The sequence below is a fragment of the Loxodonta africana genome, chromosome 4 (assembly GCF_030014295.1).
Source record: "Loxodonta africana isolate mLoxAfr1 chromosome 4, mLoxAfr1.hap2, whole genome shotgun sequence".
Taxonomy (NCBI): Eukaryota; Metazoa; Chordata; class Mammalia; order Proboscidea; family Elephantidae; genus Loxodonta; species Loxodonta africana.
Window position 1 is genome coordinate 151,050,228 of NC_087345.1, and position 23,222 is coordinate 151,073,449.

Below are 23,222 nucleotides of genomic sequence, written 5' to 3' on the forward strand. Positions count from 1 at the left end.
AGCAGAAGTCCTTTCTCTGTCTCTCACTCTATTGCACACGTTGTCTAGATGCCTTAGAGAAAGCTGCTAAATTCTGTTATTGATGACCACAGCTACAGGTAGTATAGGTACAGGCAGTATATTTAAATAGTAAGCTTCATCAGCTGCTATCATTGTCTGAGAACTATATGAAACAACTTAACATTCATAGCAAAACAGACTTCATTCAGGCTTGTAAGGGGCTAGCTTAACAGGGAGGTGAATGTGAGATGAATTTCCCTTGTACCGAGAGTTTTTGTGTACTAAAAATTGCAGCATGATACACAAACTGCGTTGACTTATTTTCATGACTGGACTTTGTGCTTTGGGGGTGATGGGCAGACATTGCTTTCTCTTACTGCTGTTTGATTAGAAGGTGCTAAGACAGTATTGACTTGATAATCTCATCAGGTACACATGCAGAGCAAAAGAAGAAACTATATTTTTAGGCCTCACAAATTGATTTACATAAACTAAACAATCTGCTGGTTGTTTGAATGTAGAATACTTTATTTTGCTTATTGGCCACAGGGGCAACGGTATCTTCTTGTTGATGCCAGACTTCTGCTTTCATGCCTCCACTCTGCAGTGACAACAGGCTGCAGCCTCTCGGTGTTTAGATCTGCTTCATTTGGAAATCTTTTAAGTAGTAATAATAATAATGTTTTCAGGAAATTGAGTGGAACACAAAATTATTCTCTGATACCTAAGTTCAAACTGTGCAAGGCTAAAGAAGCTGAAAATCAATGTACTTTTAAAGTCATTAGAGATCATAAATGAATAAGTCTATGTTGCTTTAGCTAAGCTTTTAGTGTGCTGTGGTATTATTATAAAATCAGCCTGAATCTGCATTAATTTCACAGTCTTTTTCTCTAAGAAGCCCAAGGGTGCGTGATGAATAAAATGTAAATTTCAGGAGGCAGTGTTTTTATTAGTGAAAAGGGCAATGAGCCATGTAGTTGGAGCGGTGACCTGCGTGGTGGCCAACACTGGTACAAGAAGCAGGGACAGGCACTATAGATTCTGGTTCTTTCACAGCACAAGAAAAAAAAAAAAAAAACGAAAAGTTTCATGGGTCGCACAACAGACATTCAGAGAAACGTACAGTGTCTTGTGTATGTTAGTCTATTGGTTAAATTTCTGGTACAGTGCAGAGAGCTGCAACTTGAAAAAGTCATGAAGATTTTATACAAATAAGAAGCCAATGCAAATTTTTCAGTTTAACTTTATATGCACTGTTGATTATTCTCAGCCTAATAGGGCATTTGTTTCGACTAGCAGTAATTACTAGTTTGTACAGTATTGGTATATTTGTTTGTATTTGAATAACATCACTTTATATTTATACATATATATTTTTTAACTACCCAGAAGAGATTAGATATATGTATATGTATATATTAGATATTATTTGCTGACAGTTTGAGCTCTTGAAATTTATTTGCTAATTTGCCCTTGGTGTGAGGATTTTAATAATTTCTTCTTAAAAATCAAGGATAAAATTTGAAATACAAAGCCCTAATGTGTGGATGCCCTAAGTAAAGATGATCATCCAAGGAGAAAATGTAAAATAGCAACTTTTTATTCCACAAAATGCAAACTAGCTCTTGCTAATTTCAAACCCTGTGGCTAAGAAAGTACCCAACTTCCTCCCCTCCTCTCCATTTAAAAAGATAAACTAATAAATCTTTCTGCTTTGGTCAGATTAGCAAGTCAGCACTGTGAATAAAAAGCAAAATAATGTAAAAACCAAAGAGAGAAGTTGTTTATTTTTATGTACTACTGAGAACAGTGTCGTCTTGTGGCAGTTCTCGTAGACTGTGTTGGTTTAACAAGCGTCCAACCCTTTTGTCTTGTTGTTTTTTGTCTTTCCTGCTCCCTGTCCCCTTGTTTCCCACAGGCTGTGCGTTTGTCACATTTTCTACAAGGGCAATGGCACAGAATGCAATCAAAGCCATGCATCAGTCTCAGACCATGGAGGTACTGTATCATCTGCCCTTTCTTTGTTTTCTTTGTGCAAATGATGGGGAATGGTAAAGCAATTCTCTCCTGTGTGGATTGTTCACATGACAATCACAGATTTAAACTTTCACCATCTCTCTTTTCATTCTTTCATACTCATTCATATTCTTTCTCTCTCCCTCTGTCTCTCTCTCTCTCTTTTACTTTCTCTCCCTCTCCCCCTTTCTCTCTGAATTTTTCCCCTAATGACTTAAATGCATTTAGTAAAACCTTCCACTTACTCTACAGATACTTTTTGAGCCTTTTTTTGCAGTGGCGCAGGCCCTGCAGTATAAAGTCATGGTGCAGTTTAAGCCAAGTGTCATTCTGTACCTAAAGAATCAAATATATTCCCTACCCCAGGATGGGTATGGATTAGACATTGACATCCCCACCCCAAATTGTAGCTTGCCCTGCACAAAACCACAAGGTTCTTTTATGTGGGGTCAAGTTATCTTTAATCTAGTCAAACAGAATTGTGCTTTCGCATCAGAAATTTTGGAGAAAGTTAAGACTTCTCCCACTTCGTGTAACTGGTAAAAATATCCATTTATAAGAGTCCACCGAAAAATTAGATTTATCTCTATCCCAAAAAAGTGGACAATAACAAAGAAGCATAAAGGCTCAAATTTGGTCTCCTTAAAGAGAGACAGTGGCTTTAGGGGAAGATGAATACGCTGATGTGGATGTTCACCCAGGAATATAGATAGATGGCTCTCTACTTATAGTCTGTGATTTGGGTCATGACCTTTCAGAATTTTGCACAAAAGCGTTGCGAGAGTGATATGCCGTTATTTATTCTGTATTGTCTGATGGAATCACTTGGGAGTGCATGTTCTGCTGTATTATGTATACTGTATCTTTGTGTATGGGTGATCTTTTCTGGAGGTGGCCTTGTGTTATATGAAGCTATGTTTTATTTTTTGGAAAAAAAAGATATTTTCAATTTTATTTCAGGTGCAAAATTTCTTTTTTAATTGTTTGAGCTTCTTCTCCCCCTCCCCTGTTTTGTTGGGGTTCTTTTTTGTTTGTTCGTTTTTTTGCAATGCTGCATCTCCCAAAGCATGCTGGGAGCTAAGTGATCATTCTGCGTCATGTTTTTGTGGGCAACTTTTTTATAGTGAGTCAAAAGGTGGGGGGGGGAAGAGTGTGCATGGCCTTAGTCATTAAGTGTTTACTGTACTTCTCTGACTTGTGATATCAGCATTGCAAAGCCTATTGTCTTTTTCAAACATTCATTTTGACTTTGATATTCTTAACATATCTTTTATATAATCAATGTGTTTTCCTTTCAGTGCAATGCATTTTTAAGACACTCACACCCCCTACCTGAAGGCAAGCTCAGGTGAAAATCGGCCATGATAGGAAATAATTAGCAGGATTTGAAATATCTAGGGATCCAGTCTCGTACAACATGCAGTTGCATATGTGATAACGTTTTTGTTGCCCCTTCTCTGAACTTAGGCTGGTCTATTATTGTGGATCAGCCTGATTTCCTGCTACGTTTCAATTGGGAGATTAAAATGAAAACACCGTTGGGGGAAAAAGAAATGTCTCTACCTGTATTATTATCTTCCATATATGTATTTCATTCTTTAATTATTTTTTATTTCCTATAATTTAGTGATTTGTACCCAAATTGGTCCCACTCACCTTGGAGAAATTTTAACCTAAATTATTTCAAATATGTTAGTCGGCTTTGGGGAGGAGCAAGTCTCCGCCCTGACTGGGCCTCCTCTTCTCCAAGTGAAACCACAGAGAGTGCTGCCGGATGGAGCCAGGGTCCTCCTGTGTAACTGTAGAAGGAGAGCTCAAGATCATAATGCAGAAATGGGAATGAACCAGGACCGTGGCGATAATATGCTCTCATCCAAAAAAGAATTTGTTATAGATACTGGGGCATGTGTATTCGGAAGGAATCTGTGATTCCTTGTTAACAATATCATTAAAAAATGAACTTGGTGTACTTGTTTTTAAACCTGGACGACTTTGCTTAAACAAAGGGGCCCTCACACATTTAAATTTCCTATTTAGTTTTTTTAAAATGACATTTTAATGGAAGATTATATGCCATGTGTATTAATTGTACATATCTGAAGGTTTTTCTTTTTTTAACCAATTACATTATTTTCAGGACCTTGACTCACATCTTTGACTAAGATGTATGATCTAAGAGATTTGAATTCAAAATTATGAGAAGGTGAAAGTTTAAAAGAAGTTCTCAAAAATAATTTTTATATTGCATCTTCTATTTCTCTACTTCCATTCTCCCCCCCATTCTGTTTTTCTACTTCACAGTTTAAAAAAAGTCATTTTTTAAGCTAAAATCATTGATCTAATTTTCTGCTTTTATATCTTTTTAATTTAAGGAAGAACAAAACAGCAATAAATGTACTGTTAGGAGGAGAAATTATAATTTGTTACAGAACAAATTTATTGCAACAGTAACAAGTGTTTTCCATATAAAACCCCTTCTCTATACAATTTTAGTTTTCAGAGCATTTTGCTCTCTAAAGTGATGATGTGCTAAAATATGGAGCAGATGAAGAAAAATGAATTATGGATTTAAAAAATGGTAAAGATACTATTTTTATGCAATTACTGACATTTAACAGTCTTTATTGTGACTCTGGCAATCAGAGCTAAAGATTCATAAGCTGGAAGTTCAACACTGAAACAGTGACCTCGTTTTTCTCATGTTTCGCTCAAATTCAGTTTTATGGTTTTTTTTTTTTTTTTTTTGTAATAACAGACATGAGAGTCTCATGTATTCACAGCTATATCACCAGTAACTACCCAAGGTGATATGGAAGTTTGTTTCTAGAAGACAGAAAAATGACCCAAAGGGAAGAGAAAGGAAAAGCTCACTTAAATAGGGAATACAAAATTTCTGAGGGGAGAGAGAGCCTCTGTTAACATGCTGAGTTTCAATAAAACGTTTTATTTAATCACTTGGGGAGAATTACTTCTTTTTACCTCAGCAAAATGTAACAACTTTAATTGTGAGGAAATATGTAAGCAAGCCATACTGAGAGGGAGGAGAAAGGGGACATTTCTGCTGAGTATTTACCAAGGAGCAGATGTTTAAAAGGTGGTTTTGAAAGGAAGTCTTCATGCTTGAGATGTTAGGGCGTTACTATCCCTAATGATTTTATCTGTCTCACACATGAATTCATCCTATTATATAAACCCAGAAACCCAGCATCGTCAAGTCGATTCCGGCTCATAGCGACCCTACGGGACAGAGTAGAACTGCCCCGTAGAATTTCCAGGGAGCGCCTGGCGGATTCGAACTGCTGACCCTTTGGTTAGTAGCCATAGCACTTAACCACTATGCCACCAGGGTTTCTCCTATTATATAGCCTTGGCCAACTCTCCCTTACTACCCCTACTCCTTTCCAAGGAGCACCTGGCACTGGGTACTGGGGACCCCTACTCCTTGCCTTTTAAAGGAAGTGAAAACTGCGACTCCTAAAATGGAGAGATTCATTAGGGAAAGAAACCAAGTAGGATCCTTCTTCTGTCATATATATCTCCTTTGACTGGAATGTACTTCTGATTATATTGGTTTGCAGTAGCTCTGGGGACTGTGGGTAGGGTAGATGTGCTATACAAGGAAGAAGAGAGGTCTTCCTGAAAACATGGGAACCATTACTTTAATCAATGCCTGTGTTCTCTCAGTATTTCCTTCCTTCATATTCCTAAAATGGAACCTTATCTCCCGATTATTGCTGGATCAATATGATTCTCATCAGTTCCAAATATCAACAATTCATAACTGAAAATTGGAAAGAATAAAAAATAAATCAGAGAATTTTTTATTCCCATTACAATTTCACCCCCTTTTGTCCTCTGCTCATATATGGAAACAGACAGACACACAGAGACAAGTCTATCTTTAAAAAGACAAGCGAACCATGAAGCTTAATTAAAGAACGTTGATAAGGTCTGTTGTCTCTAAGGAGGTCCTGGAAAGGTTGAAGGAAGATGCATGAAGAGAGAAGGAGAGGCAGTTTAATAGTCAGAACAAAAAAGCAAATGGGCTTCACCGGCCACCAGATCCCCAAAGAAACCACAGACAGTTTCTGGAATTTTCTGGTGATGGTACTGTTCACGGAAGAAGAAGGAGTATCAAACCACTTTTAAACAATTCCGGTCCATTCCGTGTGCTCCAAGATAGTTAAGAAAGATAAATCCAGTGCTGATTGAGTATCGTGAGAGGATTCAACCAGGCTGTAACTTCCCTCTTCACTTTCCAATGTGTCTGACCACAGGGCTGCTCTTCACCTATCGTGGTGAAGTTTGCTGATACTCAGAAGGACAAAGAGCAAAGGCGCCTCCAACAGCAGCTTGCACAACAGATGCAACAGCTCAACACTGCCACCTGGGGGAACCTGACAGGTCTGGGCGGACTTACCCCACAGTACTTGGCGGTAAGTGCTTGAGAAAGTCAGTGTGGGGTCCACGTGAGAGAGGAATGTACACACTGAAACTCTTAAGACCTACTATCCCTCTAAGTACGCTAAAGAATTCATTTTTGGTACATTTTGAATCTCAGGAAATTACTGAGATCTGTGTTTACGCAGAATGTTTTTCCAAGTTAAATTGATTAGCGTGAGAATTTGACTAATTTAATTCTTGCCTGATAAAGGCTCGAGCAGAGTCCCACAAGGCTAACCCAGTTTTCTAACCAGTGTTTGAGAAAGAGGCATCATAAAACCCTGGGTTAGAAGGGAGGTCAGCTTTCATTCAGTGTCCCGCATTTCTGCACCATGCCTGGTAGATGATTATTTAACAGTGTTTATATTTTATACTACTGGGTGGGAACCTTGGTGGTGTAGCGGTTAAGAGCTAGGGCTGCGAACCAAAAAGGTTGGCAGTTTGAATCCACCAGGCACTCCTTGGAAACCCTATGGGGCAGTTCTGCTCTGTCCTTTAGGGTCACTATGAGTCGGAATCGACTCGACGGCAGTGAGTTTGGTTTTTGGTTTTTTATACTACTGGGTTGGAGGGTTCACTGCCTCACAGGTTAATCCATTCCTCATCAGGGCCTCAACTAAAATCTCCTGTGGCTTTCGTTCAGTGATCCTGGGTCTTTCCAGTAGAACTTTGTTGACCAAATCAAATGTTCCGTCATCTATTTGAAAACAAAACAAAAAATTAGATCCCATTTTAAGCCAAACAGACCCAATTCTTTGAATCACTCACTATATTTCATGGTCTCTAGATTCTCATTTTCTTATCCCTGCCCCCCGCCCTTGTGCTACCCATTTCACTTTGTCAATATATTTGTTAAAAATCCAGTGACCAGAATTTAAGACAGTTCCTTTAGTAAGATATAATCAGGGCAACGTAGTGACCCCTGGAGTGAACTTAATATCTTACATAGCCCGAGCATGGCATCTTCAGTAGCCACGTTAGATGTGGGCTGGAAGGCAGCTAATACTCCAAAGTTTGCATTTGTTTTTACTTGAACTACTGCTAAACCATTCTACTCAACTCCCTTTTTCTGCTTGGGAGCCTAAATGCTGGACCTGACATTTTTATTGATGTAATTTCATTTTAGGAATTTTGTACCTTTCATTCCAGCCTGAGTGTTTGTTATGTATGTATTTCATGTTACTTGTGTCATTTTACATTTTAACTGTCCCTCTCAGGGTTGAATAATCTATGAGCCTTACTATGTAGCAGAAATTATGCTAAGTGTTTTGTAAAATAGTCCTCACTGATAACCTTGAGGGAGCCCTAGTGGTACAGTGGTTAAGCATTTGGCTACTAACCAAAAGGATGCTCCTTGGAAACCCTGTGGGGCATTCTGCTGTGTCCTGTAGGGTTGCTATGAGTTGGAATCGACTCCACAGCAAATGGGTTTGTTTTTGGGGGGAATATCTTGATGGAGTCTCTCAGTGGTGCAAACAGTTAACAACGCTTGGCTACTAACCGAAAGGTTGGAGGTACAAGTCCATGCAGGGGCACCTTGGAAGAAAGGCCTGGCGATCGACTTCCAAAAGATCAGCCACTGAAAACCCTACGGAGCACAGTTCTATTCTGACACACATGGGGTCGCCTTGAGTCGGAGTAGACTCGATGGCAACTGGTTATTACCTTGAAAGATGAGGAAAAGGAGGCTGGTGGCTACGTGGGATTTCAGCCCCTCTGCTTCTTCTCTCCGTCTTAGCACACTGCTTCTCTAAGGAGGCTGAGTGCAGATAAGGGTAATGTTCATCTTTTTACCCACCCATCCCCAGTGCCGAGTGGGTTCTGTGTGTAATAGCTATTCAGTATTTCTTTGGTTATGAATGAGAAGCATGCCTTTCCTGTCTTCATCTAAGTCGTTGATAAAAGTATCGTCCAAGTCTACTGCCATCTTTTAGCCTTTTCTCCACCTTACCCATAGATACCCTGAGAGATTTTGTCAGTGTGAAAACCTATGGATGTTCTTCCATACGTTTCTCCTGATCTGTCACTCTAAAATTTTTATTGATACAAGAAATGAATCTAGTTTAACAATTTTTTTTTCCACAAACTTGTGCTTTTCAAGTGTTCACAGGCCATCTGCTTAATTATGTGTACTAGAATTTTTATCAGAGACTGAGGTCAAGCTCACCTTTTCAGGGTTTCTAAAAACCCAGCTGCCTGTCCTACCATTTCTGAAAATCAAGACTCAGGTCCAGTCGCCAGTCTCCTGGCACATCTCCCATCCTGGATGGCTAAGTACACTCTGTGGCATGTTTCTTTGATCACATCTGCAAACAATTCCATTTACAAAAACATTTTTATAAGCTCTTACTGTGATCTCTCTTATCGTGGCCTTCAGTTCCTTCTCAGGCGTGTTTGTTCTACTTTCAATTTAAAGTTCACTCACTTTGCTAAAGAATGTAGAGGCTAAATACAAGTTACATAGTTAAGATTTCCTCCTGTCCTCACATAATGTTGACACCAACTACTGCAAGTAATGAGTGTGTATCCCTTCTCTGTTCTTTTTATATTGCATATTGCTTTTTAAAAAAAAAAATCTAAGTTGTTAGCTTTTTTTTTTTCTCTAGCTTTAGCTCATGCTAAGTATTAACTTCTCTGCATCTGTTTTTAAAGTCTCATCCTTGGTATCTACCCCGGCGCACACTCTCACAATGCGAGTTCAAGAGTAAAACTTGTCTTTGTTTATCCTCCCTCACTTTTCTTCCACGTTGTTTTATCAGCCAATTTCTTCCTTTGGAAATTGTTCATTCTTCTTGTTGCATATCCCTTTTTAAGGATATTTCGAGCCTTGAGAGAATTAAATAAAAGAGAACTTGCCCCTTTATTTACTTCCTTGATCTCTTGAAAAGTGCAGTCATCAGTAAGACTGTGCCCTTAGGGAGATGAGAATTCTGACAGTGCTAGTATAGCTGGAATCCCCTGCTACTTCCTGCCTTTTGACAGGAAGTGGAAGTCAAGGCCAACTGAGTATCATAATTAGTGGATCAGTTTGTGGTATGTAGTTAGGAGTGCGAAGAAAACCTCCCTGCCCCTTTTCCAGATTATCCCTTCTGACTCACTAGTTCTTGTACACAACCATCAGAAGTTTTTTTTTTAATGGCTTAAGGTCTAAAAAAAAAAAAAAAAAATATGAATACCTTTTAGAATGAAGACGTATTGAATGTGATTATCAGATTCTTTTCCAACCTGAGTGTCTGAGGAGGGGTGTAGGAGAAGTTATAAGAATGGGGAAAGGTCAGTGTTAAGGACACTGACTAAAAACTGGATAGTTGATCATTTTTTCCAGACCATCCTCAGTAAATAGTAAGGGACCTCACGTTCCAGCTTCCTGTTTACAGATGTTTTACCCAATTTGCAGGTTTCATCAGTGTATGAGTCAGTGTGCCCTCAGCAGTCCTGTTCACAAGGACAGTAATGCTGAAGATAGGCAGTGGCTCTCTGTACGGGCAGTCCCCTGATTATGAACGTTGGACTTATAGACAACTCCTGCTTGCCTTTCAATATTATGTAAATTTTCCCTCACTTAGAAAGGATCCATCCCCTACTGAAAACAAATTCTTCATCACAATCACCTTCCCTTGCTGCACCTGCAGCTTTTAAATCATTGAAAAAGCTTCGAGCCTTTTCTTGAAAGAAAGTAAGGCTAAATAAGAACCGTATGCACTTGGTCCAACTTACCTACGAATTCTTAAAGACATAGTAATGGATCTTGTTCATAACCCAAGGACTGCCTATAATAATTTCTCTGTTATTTCTCTCCTATATGTAAGTACATGGTACATCTCTTCTTATTTATTCTCACTTCCATTGCATCTTCTCGAGTGCTCACTTTCCCAGTAAAAAATCCAAAACCAAACCCACTGCCATCAAGTCAATTCCGACTCATAGCGACCCTATAGGACAGAGTAGAACTGCCCTGTAGAGTTTCCAGGGAGCGCCTGGCGGATTCAAACTGTCAACCTCTTGGTTAATAGCTGTAGCACTTAACCACTATGCCACCAGGGTTTCCAACTCTCCCAATATCCTGACGCATTAAACTCTAGATATAGAAGTTAGAAATCCATTTCTTGGGAAGGGCAGTTGGCCTCTAAGGCATGTCCTATGTCTCAGTTGAGAGAAAGATTCTGACCCTGGATCACCAGAGGGGTTATCTATGGAAATAATCCTTGGTGACGGTTTAATGACACTCCAGGTATTCCTACTTACTTCAGTTAAAAAAAAAAAAAAGCGTTGCCAGTAGAGTGGATTCCAACTCCTAGTGAACTAGATAGAACAGAGTAGAGCTGCCCCATAGGGTCTCCAGGGGGCGCCTGGTGGGTTTGAACTGTTGACCTTTTTGGTTAGCAGCTGGAGCTCTTAACCAGTAGGCAACCAGGGTTTCCACATACTTCAAAAGGTATTATTCTCTAAAATAGCTTAAAAACTAATTTAATTTCACTTAGCTTTAGTTTTTTTTAAATATCTAATATAAAGAGGAGGTAGGGATTGCAAGCACAAGAGGTTGGGAAACCCAGAAAGTCTAACCAAATAAAATTTCTGTCTATCAAAATTGCTAATCTCTAGCTCCACCCTCTTCTTCTCCCTCTCCCTCTGTATGTGAGCGTGTGTAACACCTAGGGTAGTATATTCCAAGTTGTCAGGAGGGATGGAGTGAACATTACAGGCATTTTTCTGGTTTTTAATAACTTAATGTTAAGCCCGTTAATTTCATTGAACCTAAGACTTAAATTTCATGAGCCAATAATACTCTGCTATACTTTGTGCTTTTAAGTCAATTGATAGCTGCCCATTTTTGAGTCAGATCCAATTGTACAGGTTTTTTTCTTATTAAACCAAAGAGACCTATTCTTGCCCAAGGAAACAACAGTGCTCTCTCTATTATGTATTGCAGAACTCAAGTACATTCTGACAACTACTTTTAAAAGTCAATTTATCTTATTTCTTCTATATACATAATATTATAACACATTTTCAATAAGTTTGGTAAGTCTATGCTTTTTAAGATCCATGTACATTTGAATACAGGACATAACTATATGCTTGCCCTCACACACAAATCATGTATTGATCTACCCTACCAAAAAGGGCATATCAATAAATTAGTCAATTAGTCTGGCAGGCTCCTTTTCCCACCTAAGTTAACCTGTAGTTTGGCTGACTTGGACAGATAAGTAGACGTTACTACAGGAAGCACGTGCCTTTAACATGTAGCACTCACTGATGTATGTCGGAAGATTTTTGTACTTTTCAAAAGCTCTAGGGGAAAATGCAGAGGCTTTTCCACATGTACCTTACCGGTAATTTCTTTTTTTTTTTAATTCTAATATTTATAATGCATAGCTTCAATGTACATGGCACTAGATTCTTCCAAGTTTTGACAAATAATATCTTCTCTCTGCCAGTGAAGACCATGTTAAAATGGGTGATTATTTCCTTGGTCATGTAGTTATGGCTGTAACTCTACAGCTATGAATAAATAGATTCATGTACATGGTTATTGTGATTTTTCTCTTGGCCTGAGAGTCAGTGAATCCACGTGCTTCTAATGAAGCATATAGGAACCCGAACTGGGAAGGAGAAGTAGAAGAGGTTGAGGGAATGTACCGTGAGTGACAGAGATGAGTTATGGTAGCTACTAAACTAGAGAGAGATATAATTAGTCACACTATGCTGGTTTCAATAGACTTAACACCTGGTTGTTAAAAAGAGTAAATTGATTAATTGTTTTAAGGCAGCAGTGTTACTGAGTGTCCCCAGTGTCTGTGTTTCTTAATAGAGATTAGACATTAATATGGATTTACAGCCCCAGCTCTGGGAGCCTTCAGTCCATCAGTAGGCAGCAGCAATCAACTATATAAACGTGAAGGAAACTGAATTTGCCTACGATTTCATCTGAAAGTTACGTTCTTCTCTCCTCAACATTGCACTGACGGCACACTCTTACTTTCATTTGCAGCTACTGCAGCAGGCCACCTCCTCGAGCAACCTGGGTGCGTTCAGCGGCATTCAGCAAATGGCTGGTGAGTCCTGAAGCGCGTGCGTGTTTCCATTTGACCAGGCTGTTGTCTGAATTCTGGATTGGTTGAGAGGGCAAAGAAGCAGGGGAAAAGGAGAACAGAGGGTAATTATCAGCCTATTAGCTTTCTAGCTGAGTGTTAAAATTAGAATCAGCTGCTCTGAAGTCTCCTTCCTCTTGGAATTCCTATCCACCCTTCATCTTGCCTAACAGTTATTAAAGGAGTTATGCAACAGTTATGAAACAGTGATGTGAATTCTTGCATAGTGTCCTGGATAGCGTCTTTAAAATGGGATTGATGACTGGGGGATTTCCAACAAGATTCCCACATCTGGAGCAGCCAAAATGGTTGACATCCCTCTAAAATTTTCATAATAGGCAGTCAATAAAAATGTCCTGACCTCCGTAATGAAAGACAAAATTGCAGGCCTATCTTTGATACAGTTGTACAGTCCCTCGATAACCACAGACAATTAACAGGATGCCTTTTTATTTTTTTTTTTAACTTTCGTACCCCAGTTGACAGAATTATGCATCAGAAGCTTTTATGTGAAAGTATAATCTTTGTTCTCGAGAAAATCAAAGTGTGACTGTATTTGAAAGCCAGCTCATTGAAGGATTTCTTTTTTATAATGAGCTGTGCCAGTAGTAACTGAGGTGCAGTGATTAGTAAAAGGTCATTCCTACTGTGTAACCTTCCATGCTGATATCCTAACTTAACATGGTGCCAGGGAAGGCAGCATGTGTGATAAATCAGAACACAGGTGCCCATTAACCTGCCACGAGGAGCAGTTACAAAGCTTTCTCCTTGTTTAATTCCAAAAAGGTGGGGGAGTGAGGGCAAGAAGAACAGATTTTTGGCATATTAGAATCTAACACTGTTTGTTTTAATCAAGGACACCCTGAATCAATGAAAGGAAACCTGCATATACAGAATAAAAGCCAGATTTCTTCATCTGTCACTATGAAAACTCCCTTTTTCCTCACCCCCTTTTTTTCTCAAATACATATTCTTGATTTGTTTGTTGGTTTCACTTTGAATGATCTTGAAAGACTTTCAATGAGTACACATGGGTTTCTCCCCATGAGTGTTCGTGATCATCACCCTCTTAAGGGGATTTGTTGTTTTGACAGTACATAAAAAAAAAATATTGGCCTACAATAAAAAATACTGCTGAATTATTCTTTGAGCTTGAAATCTGCTGGCACTGCTTGTTCTGTTTTAATACAGGTTTTGGATTATTAGGAAAAATATATATCCTAACATGATAATTTATCATTCATCAGTACCTATACGAATGCAGTTTGGGAAGCTGGCCTTGGAGCTAATAATCACATTGAATGGTTAATTTATTTTCCATCCTGTATAGGGAACTGGAGAGAGAGAGATTCAGAGAGTTTTCTATGTCTTAAAAGAAAACAAACCTCCAGATGGCAAGCTCTAACAAAAATGCTAAGATTGGTCACAGTTTCTACCGACGGAAGATTGGTTTTTCCTTTAATACTATGGACCCAGCCAGATCCAAAAGTAGGGGCTTTCCTTACAGGGAGCCTCAGGCTCTCCCACTCCCACAGTTGAATTATGCAGAGAAGGTCACTGGGTCCTGAGGCTACTGCCAAGTGTGTCTTCCTGCGTAGTTGGAGTGTCCTGTCATTTGTCATTAGCATGTGTGCTTCTCTGCGTTGCCAACTACAGGTCACGATGTTAGCATTTACATGCCCTGTGTGCTCATTTAAAAAACTAAGTCTATCTGGGAGCCTACTTATAAGGTACCATGGAGCAGATGGCTAATTTAAAGGCATTCTGTAAATGCTCTGGGCTTTCCAAAATATCCTTTTCTCAAACCTTCAACCTATTAAATGCAGCATACTAAGTCTCCACAGACTGTGAAATCAAATGCTGAAAAGTCAGTTATCTGCCATCATCTTGAGTGTTTGGAGTGTGAAGCATATAGATGTCAGGGCTCTGTCTGCTTGGCAGTTTCTGCAAAGGGGGCCCCTCATTCATGTGAATACTCAGGCCTCATCTTCCTCAGTACTTGAAGCATATGGTTTGGGGTATTTATTTTCCAATGAAGGAAAATTATGTCCTCCTACTCTTTTGTCTTCTCTCAAAAGTAGGGCTTAACTTTTTACTTTGCCAGTAATTTAGGCCAGTATTGTAAAGTGGACATGGCAGATTGGTTATAGAGGTCACTTATTAGAGGAAGCTTTCCCAGCTCCCCCAGATGTGGAATGGGTGCCCCTCTTTTGCATTCCCCTGAAGCCCTTCACTTCTTTATCTTCCTCCTTCACCTCTCTGAACACTATAACTGTCTCCAGACTCATTAATGCCCCATGCTTTACTCTGAGCTCCAAGAGGACATGGCCTGCCAGCTGACGGACTCAGTGCTTAGGGGAGTTCTGCCACAGAGAGGAGATGCTCAGGACTAATTTTGAGTGGAAGAGTGAAGAATAAATTTGTAAATCAACACACATAAATTTATATTTTTGGAAATATCCCCAGTGAAGCTTAAGTTAAATGCTCAGGTTTTGAATTAAGAAATTTGACTTTAGCCTTGCATATAAACCAAAAAACATATAAATTAATGCCATTATCTTCATGTATGGGTTACTGAGGATTTGAAGATAGAGAGGCTTGTGTAATGTAAAACACGTAGCTGAGCACCTGGCACGTAGTCATATACAGAGACAATATGCTACAAGGGTTGAAGGAATCCAAGAGGTCATTTAGCCCAAACCCCACCTGATGTTAAAATGCTTGTTGAGTGATTGATATTGTGATGGAGTGTAAGTAGCCAGGTACCTTTTCAAATGCAATTTTTATGTATTACAGCAGCATATAATAAACTCCAGGTGTAAAATTCATATAGTCCAGCTTGGAACACTAGCACCAAAGAGAGTGAAATACCATTTCGGAAAGCAATAATATTTTGTTGTGGACAGCTTTCAAAACATAATGGCCTATCCTTCAGGAGGTTGACGTTTATAACCAGAGTCTAAAATGATTCGCTTACATGAGGTAAAACATTTTCTCTTTGAGGAGAAAAAAAAAAAAAAAGAAACAGAAAAAGAAATTTTAGATAACAAGGTACTTAAGTCGTTGCATCAATAAAATTAGATATCAACTATACTTTTTTCCCTCAAGAAACCTTTCAGTGTTTTCAGACTAAAATTTCATGATTTTATAAAAGAGAAACCTTTACTATATATGGGATTTCAAAGTAGAAAATGGATTAGGATCAAATTTTTATAAGTTGAATGCCTTTAAGTATACCTTTTGTGTATCCTTGAAATCAGTTATTTTGTTTCTCCTCCCGAAGCTTCTAAAAATGTGTCCATTTCTCACTCAGCTGTGGTATGTGTTCAGTGAATTTCTGAAATCTCAGGAATTTGGAATCTGAGAGTTTGGGCTAAGAAACTGGATTTTTTCTTGAAGGATGAGGAAGAAGAGAAGATTGGCTTTTAGGTCCTTAATTTTTTTTATAACAACTGTTGTGTCAAGAGAGCATCATGGCAGATAAGCAAGGGTAGTATATTTCACAGTTTTGTTTTTAACAAAGCTACTTGAAATAGCCATGTAGTTTACCATCACCGTATGCCACAGCCATAACCACTACTTCAAGTTACTAAATTACAATTGGAAAAGTGCAGTACATAAAACCACAGCACCAGTAAGTGTGGCATAATGTGGGTTAGGATACAGAATTTTCAAATATCAGAACTGCTTTATGAGGTAAGGACTATTAGTACCCCATTTTACAGGTGGGACAACTGAAGCTGAGAGCGGCTAACAAACTTGCCCGAAGTCACCAAGCTAGTTAGTGGCAGATTCAGATTTTGAATCCAAGTCAGCCTGATCCAACACCTGAATTCTCTGTTGGCCCCAACCTTGAACCAACAGTAAATTCAGACCTGTTCACATAAACCCAAACTGTAGTGACATGCCTATGCAGTTCACCAGGCCAAATACCAAACAGGTCAGAGCCTTAGATTTATAATGCAGAACCAAAAAAACCAAACCCATTGTTGTCAAGTCAATTCAGACTCATAGTAACCCTATAGAACAGAGTAGAACTGCCCCATGGGGTTTCCAAGGAGCTCCTGGTGGATTCGAACTGTCGACCTTTTGGTAGCAACCTTAGCTCTTAACCACTACGCCACCAGAGAGAGCCCCAAAATTGCTAGGGGAAAAAAAAAAGTGATTCAAAGAGAATTACAGAAAAACTGCTTTCTTTCCTTCCAGAAAACATTTCAAATTTATTAGGAGCAGGTTGTATTTTGTTTGTGCAATTCGAGTTGACGGTGCTGGGTTTGGTTTAATAGAGATTATGAATTTATGGCTGAAGAGAAGTATCTGTTGATGAGGAGAAAAGAAACTACTTCATTGTAATTCTGATATTCAGAGAAAAAAAAACTAAACCCATTGCCATCCGACCTTATAGGACAGAATAGAAGTGCCCCCATAGGGTTTCGAAGGAGCAGCTGGTAGATTCAAACTGCCAACCTTTTAGTTAGCAGCCGACCACTTCACCACTGCACCACCAGGGCTGCGATATTCAGTGAAGTTAGTAGTAATTCCCTTCTACAACTAAGTAACAGTAAAATTGTAGAGTGTGAATACTTGCTTAAAACAACAAAATAGCTATCTTTTTATCATTCTGAAGACTATCCTAGAATGTCCATCACAAGTGGAGAAGAGGGAAGTTTTGCAAAAACTGTATGTAGGTCTGAGAATCTTGCATTGAAAACACTCCCAAAATCGTGAAGTGTGCATCTTAGACCGCAGAGATCCCTGGTTCTTCCCAAAGCTGAGTCTCCAGCAGTACCACACTGCAGGCACTTCCTGCGAATGTGCTAATAGGCCTTACGAGAATGTTCCATAACCACCCATCTGTCACTTTTTAACAGACCTGATTGGCAAGCACTTGTAACAACTGACATCTGTTCTTGCTTATTGATATGCAGATTTATGGTAATTGCCATGAACAATAAGACACAAAATTACCTAAGGTGAACATTAAATTAAATTTTCATGCCCTTCTCCTTATAAATTATTTTTTTTAAATCTTAAGTTTCAAGTAGGCATATAGTACATCTGTTTTGTACATAATTTCATTGTTCTGAGAAGAATGTTTTTTACCAAGTAAGGAATTAAATGTCGAATCCCTGTATTCCCAACTGGTTTTTTTTTTTTTTCCTTCTTGATATCAGCACATTGTTAGATTCCGTAAAATGTATTTAAATGTTTTTCACGTGTAGTCACTCAGGTTATTGCACCTAGTTTGAGGGGTGTCCATCCAAGTAGAGTGCTTTATGAAGCTAAACGTTTTACTTCTCAGAAAAGAGCTGCTTGCCAAGCCGGAACTGCTTCCCACTCGAGTGATGCGCTCGCTGTCAGTCTGGTACCCTTTCAGTATTATCGTGTGGGAGTAGCTGAGAAAGAGAAAGTATGACTGGGTGGGTGGAAAATGAGGAGGTGCCCATGAAAGGAGTTGAGAGGGAGGAAAAGGACAGGGTGCAGTTACACACCCCAAGGAAAAAAGGCCAAGAAATACGAATTCAAAATGAGCAGAAGTAGAAATCCACCATTTTGACTGCCTATGGAGCGACCAGAGCCCTGGTGGCGCAGTGGTTAAGAGCTTAGGCTGCTAACCAAAAGGTTGGCAGTTTGAATCCACCAGCCACTCCTTGGAAACCCTGTGGTGCAGTTCTCCTCTGTCCCATACGGTCGCTATGAGTCGGAATCAACTCGATGGCAACAGGTTTGGTTTTGGTTCCATTTTGGGTGTGATTACTGGCTCGATTCTTAGCTACTGATGAAGACAAGATCACAAATGCAGTCCCTTGCACTCTGGTTCAAGCACCCATACACTGAACAGAAAGCAGTGTTTTAAAATGCTATCTCTCAGATCCAGTGTTCTCAGTAAGCAAGACTTAATGCTTGGCCATGCTGGAATAACATACCTCACTCTAAAATAAAATAAAATAAAATTTTTTTTTTTATTCAATTGCAGGTTAACAAGGCCACTGTAGGCAAATGTGTGGAGGGAGTGAGAGTTTACTTTTAATGTTTCAGCCACATTTCCTTTTGAAACCCTGTGTTCTGCCACCTATTATCTTCCTCTCACTCTTCACTTTACCCCCATAAACTTCTCCAAGGGGCAAAGTAAAGGGAGACTAAGACCTGAGGAGGAGGAGGAGGAACAAGAGCTCCAGATGGGAACCAAGAGGACAGAAGGAACATTCATAGGGAGGCCAGATGGGCAGGGAGAGGACAGTACACTGGGAAAGAAGGCGGGACTTCCCCCTGACCTTTACCCGGAACTGTTCATTCAGGGACTGTCCCTTGGAGAGTGGGTAATGTTTTTAACCTCTCCATACCTGTTTCCTACACGCACAATAATAATAGTACCTACATCATGTGGATTTCTTATGACTCTTAGATAAGAGACCACATGTAAAGCACTGAGAATCTTGTCTGACACATTTTTTTATTTCCATTATCATCATTATTTGAAGTGATACCATTACAATTAGTATTCTAGCTGATGGAGCTTATTTTGTTTGCATACTCTGCACTAGGCATTGTTCTTTGAGCTTTACACGTCTTGACTCATTTAGCCTCATAACCCTAAGATGCAGGTGTGTTTTAAATCCTACTTTTGATTCCGGTTGAAAAATTGGAGGCACAGTTAAGCAGTTTGCCCAAGGTGATATAGATGGTAGTCGCTGAGATGGGGAAACCCTGGTGTCATAGGGGTTAAGAGCTATGGCTGCTAACCAAAAGGTTAGCAGTTCAAATCCACCAGATGCTCCTTGAAAACTCTATGGGGCAGTTCTACTCTGTCCTATAGGGTCGCTATGAATCAGAATCAACTCGACGGCAATGGGTTTTTTTCTTTTTAGTTTAGATGGAGGGAGGATTTAAACCCAGGTTCAGTGATAGAATTATCATCTTTCATGCCGGAGGTCCAGGTTTGATTCCTGGCAAGGCACCTCAAGCACAGCCACCACCTGTTTGTCAGTGGAGGCTTGCATGTTACTATGATGCTAAACAGGTTTCAGCAGAGCTTCCAGACTAAGGACCTTCCAGAATAAGATAGACTAGGAAGAAAGGTCTGGTGATATACTTCCAAAACACAGCCAGTGAAAACCCTATGGATCACAAGGGTCCTGTCGCCAACTAATCATAGGATGACGTAAGACTAGGCAGCATATCATTCTGTTATGCATGGGGTCCCATGAGTCAGGGGCCAACTCAATAGCCGCTAACAACAACAACAGTCTGAGAGTAGAGTCCACCCTGCTTTTAACCAGTGTGCGCTGTCTCCAGTAAATGGCAGCTGTTGCTGCTATTGTCATCACTGTTGTCACCAAGCAGAGAGTATTGTATATTCTAAGCCCTAGGAAAACAAGTATAAGGTGAAGAAGGAGATGCCTCTGCCAGCCCCTGCATTGAGAAAAGCAGAAACGTGGGAGGTCAGGGCTGGGAAGGGGAGACCCTAACCCAAAAAAGTTGGCCCGGAAGCTGCCCTGTTCAGCCTCTGGGTGTACTGAGCCCTTATTTCTCAGGATGAGGGACAGGCAGATTGAGAAAGCCGCAGGGGGACAGCACACAGGGACCATGAAAGGAATAGGATAGAAGGGGCAGGTAATAATTAATGCTGTACTCTGAAGCCCCCCGCCCCTCAGTAACTTCTGGCTAGTAGGAGGATAGGCGGGTGGGTGGATGGCAAATGCCTTACTGGTTCTCCCGTCTCATCTTCTCCCACATCCCTCAGGTACTGGGGATCGTAGTGGTCTCTCCACTCCTCTGTTTTCTTCAGCCTGTGTCTCCCTCCCTTTGCAGTGCGGTGGTTAAACAGCGTTTGCCACCCCCAGCATGGTGCCATAGAGCCTTACCTTACCAGGTGGAAGCAGGGAAAGGCTGAACAGGATGCCAAAGACTCAGCTGGAGAAGTGTGGGAAGGGGAAACTTTAAAAGGGGGTTTACAGGGGGACACACAAGGCTTCGGCCTTGGATTCCAAAGGGAGAGGAGACCATGGTATAGAGAAACTGATTGTTGTAGACTAGGCTCCAGGACGTGTTATCTTTTAATGAATGTTGGTGAGATAAGGAATTAATATGGTCCTAATAAATATTTGTAAAATGGATTAATTAATGATTGAAGGAAAACAGTCAATATTTGATGCCGTTGTAAGCATTAACAAAGAATGGAAAAAACTGAAAATGTGGTTAGGTCTATAGACAATACAAGTTATGAAAATTTCATACTTCATGTTGCTTTGTTCATTCATCCAACACAGGCTTACCCATTACCTGCTATATATACAACAGTGTTGTGTTTGTGTGTGTTTAAATAGACTTGAAGGTGAATAAGACAAAATTTTTGTCCTCAAGGAACTTAATATCTAGTTACGTAAGAAATACTTATAAATTATGACAGAGTAGAATATGTAAAATAGGATATGCTGAGAGCCACAAAAAGTTTTGAACAAAGAGGTAAGGGAGTTTGCAGCTAACACGCAGAAAGTGCCCTCTTTAAATATAAACTATTAGTCTTCTTCAGAGGAAGGCTGTGAGGTGCTGAGAGCACTGGACCAGGAATCAGGAGATTCTGCTCTCCACAGGCCAAGAGACTTTGGTCAAGGACCTGATCAACTCTGATCCAAATGAGTGGTTAAGCTCTCTGATCTACACAGTTCCTACTAGCTCTGGAATTCTATGGTCCTTACTCCATGATCCTCCCCATCTTGGGAGGGTCAGAGGAGATTTCCTGGAGGAGGAGCCTATGAACCTGAGCCTAGAATAATGAGTTCGCTTATCACTAGTATGTGCCAGATGCATGTTGTAGGTTTTAATTTCAATATTAAACCCCCTTCTTGTTCGCCCAGCTGTCTGTTGGTGATGTAGTTTGGTCATCTGGTTTATATCATTAAAACTTTAGAGGCATCATTATTCACAAGAGGGTCAAGAGGGGACAGATGGGTCAGTACAAATGTATCTCGTCTCTCGCAAAATAACTCAAAACCTGGGCCCTGGTCTTGCCGAAATGTGAAGTGCATTCAAGTCGCTTTCAGGAAGTAGAAGCCCCTTACTGAGTCCTGGTGAGTCTGCACTAACACCAGGCAGCTTCCATACTTCTTCCATTTCCATTTTTCTAAAGTATCACGTCATTGCTGATGTTAGATGGATCTTGGCCAATAGCAGAGAATACCAGAAAGATGTTTATCTGTGTTTTATTGACTATGCAAAGACATTTGACTGTGTGGATTTTAACATATTATGGATAACATTGCAAAGAATGGGAATTCCAGAACACTTAATTGTGCTCATAAAGAACCTGTACATAGACCAAGAGGCAGTCATTCAAACAGAACAAGCGGATACTGCATGGTTTAAAATCAGGAAAGGTGTGTGACAGGGTTATATCCTTTCATCATGCTTATTTAGTTTGTATGCTGAGCAAATAATCCAAGAACCTAGACTACATGAAGAAGAATGGGGCATCAGGATTGGAGAAAGACTCATTAACAACTGTGATAAGCAGATAACACAGCCATGCTTTCTGAAAGCAGGGAGGACTTGAAGTATTTACTCATGAAGATCAAATAGCACAGCCTTCATTATGGATTACACCTCAACATAAAACAAAAATCCTCACAACTGGACCAGTAAGCAACATCATAACAAACAGAGAAAATACTGAAAGTTGTCAAGGATTTCATTTTAGTTGGGTCCACAATCAACACCCACAGAAGCAGCAGTCAAGAAATCAAACAACATATCACATTGGGCAAATCTGCTGCAAAAGACATCTTTTAATTATTAAAAAGCAGAGATGTCACTTTGAGGACTGATATGCACCTGACACAAACCATGGTATTTTAAGTCACCTCATATGCATGAGAAAGGTGAATATTGAATAAGGAAGACTAAAGAAAAATTGACGCCTTTGAATTATGGTGTTGGCGAAGAATATTGAATACACCGTAGGCTGCCAGAAGAATGAACAAAAAATTTGTTTTGGAAGGAGTACAGCCAGAACGTTCTTTAGAAGTGAGGATGGCAAGACTTCATCTCGCGTACTTTGGACATGTTATCAGAAGGGACCGGTCCCTGGAGAAGGACTTTACGTTTGGTAACGTAGAGGGTCATCAAAAAAGAGGGAGACCCTCGAAGAGATGGACTGACCAGTGCCACAAACAATGGGCTCAAACATAGCAATGATTGTGAGGATGGTGCAGGACCTGGACAGTTCTTCATTCTGCTGTACATAGGGCCGCTATGAGTCCAAACTGACTTGAAGGTACCTAACGACATAACCACAACAATATTACTCAAAAATAAGATCAGTGCTTTCTCAGCTCTCACATTCTCATAAATATGACACTGTTTGACCCTTGATCAAAGAGAGCAAGAGAGGGCTTTATTCCCAGTTGTGTTCACTTGATAAACCAGGGTTGTCTGAAGTCTGCACTTTTCCTGCAGAAATTCACAGGATTCTACAAATACTTGTTCCTGCTCGTAAGCACCCCCGTGAAATAAGTGGCTTTGAGAAACAGGTGTTTGGATTTCACCATAACCCAGCTGGGCTGGACGTCTCCCGCAAAGGAGACAGAGCATCATTTTGAGCAAAATGAGAACCCGTTTTGCCGCCGAGACATCAGCCACTCTTTTCTGTGTAGAACCGCTTCCTGATTG

General features: G+C 40.0%; 1 protein-coding gene across 7 annotated transcripts in view; it reads left to right on the forward strand.

Moving 5' to 3' along the window:
* The window catches only part of CELF2 (CUGBP Elav-like family member 2), a 362,155-nt gene that overhangs the window by 279,197 nt on the left and 59,736 nt on the right, over positions 1–23,222 (forward strand). For all 7 annotated transcript variants that reach the window (XM_064284844.1, XM_064284846.1, XM_064284847.1 and 4 more), the window contains exons 6-8: positions 1,919–1,998; positions 6,294–6,452; positions 12,455–12,518. In XM_064284844.1, the coding sequence (XP_064140914.1) occupies positions 1,919–1,998; positions 6,294–6,452; positions 12,455–12,518 (303 nt within the window). The remainder of the gene's footprint in view (positions 1–1,918; positions 1,999–6,293; positions 6,453–12,454; positions 12,519–23,222) is intronic.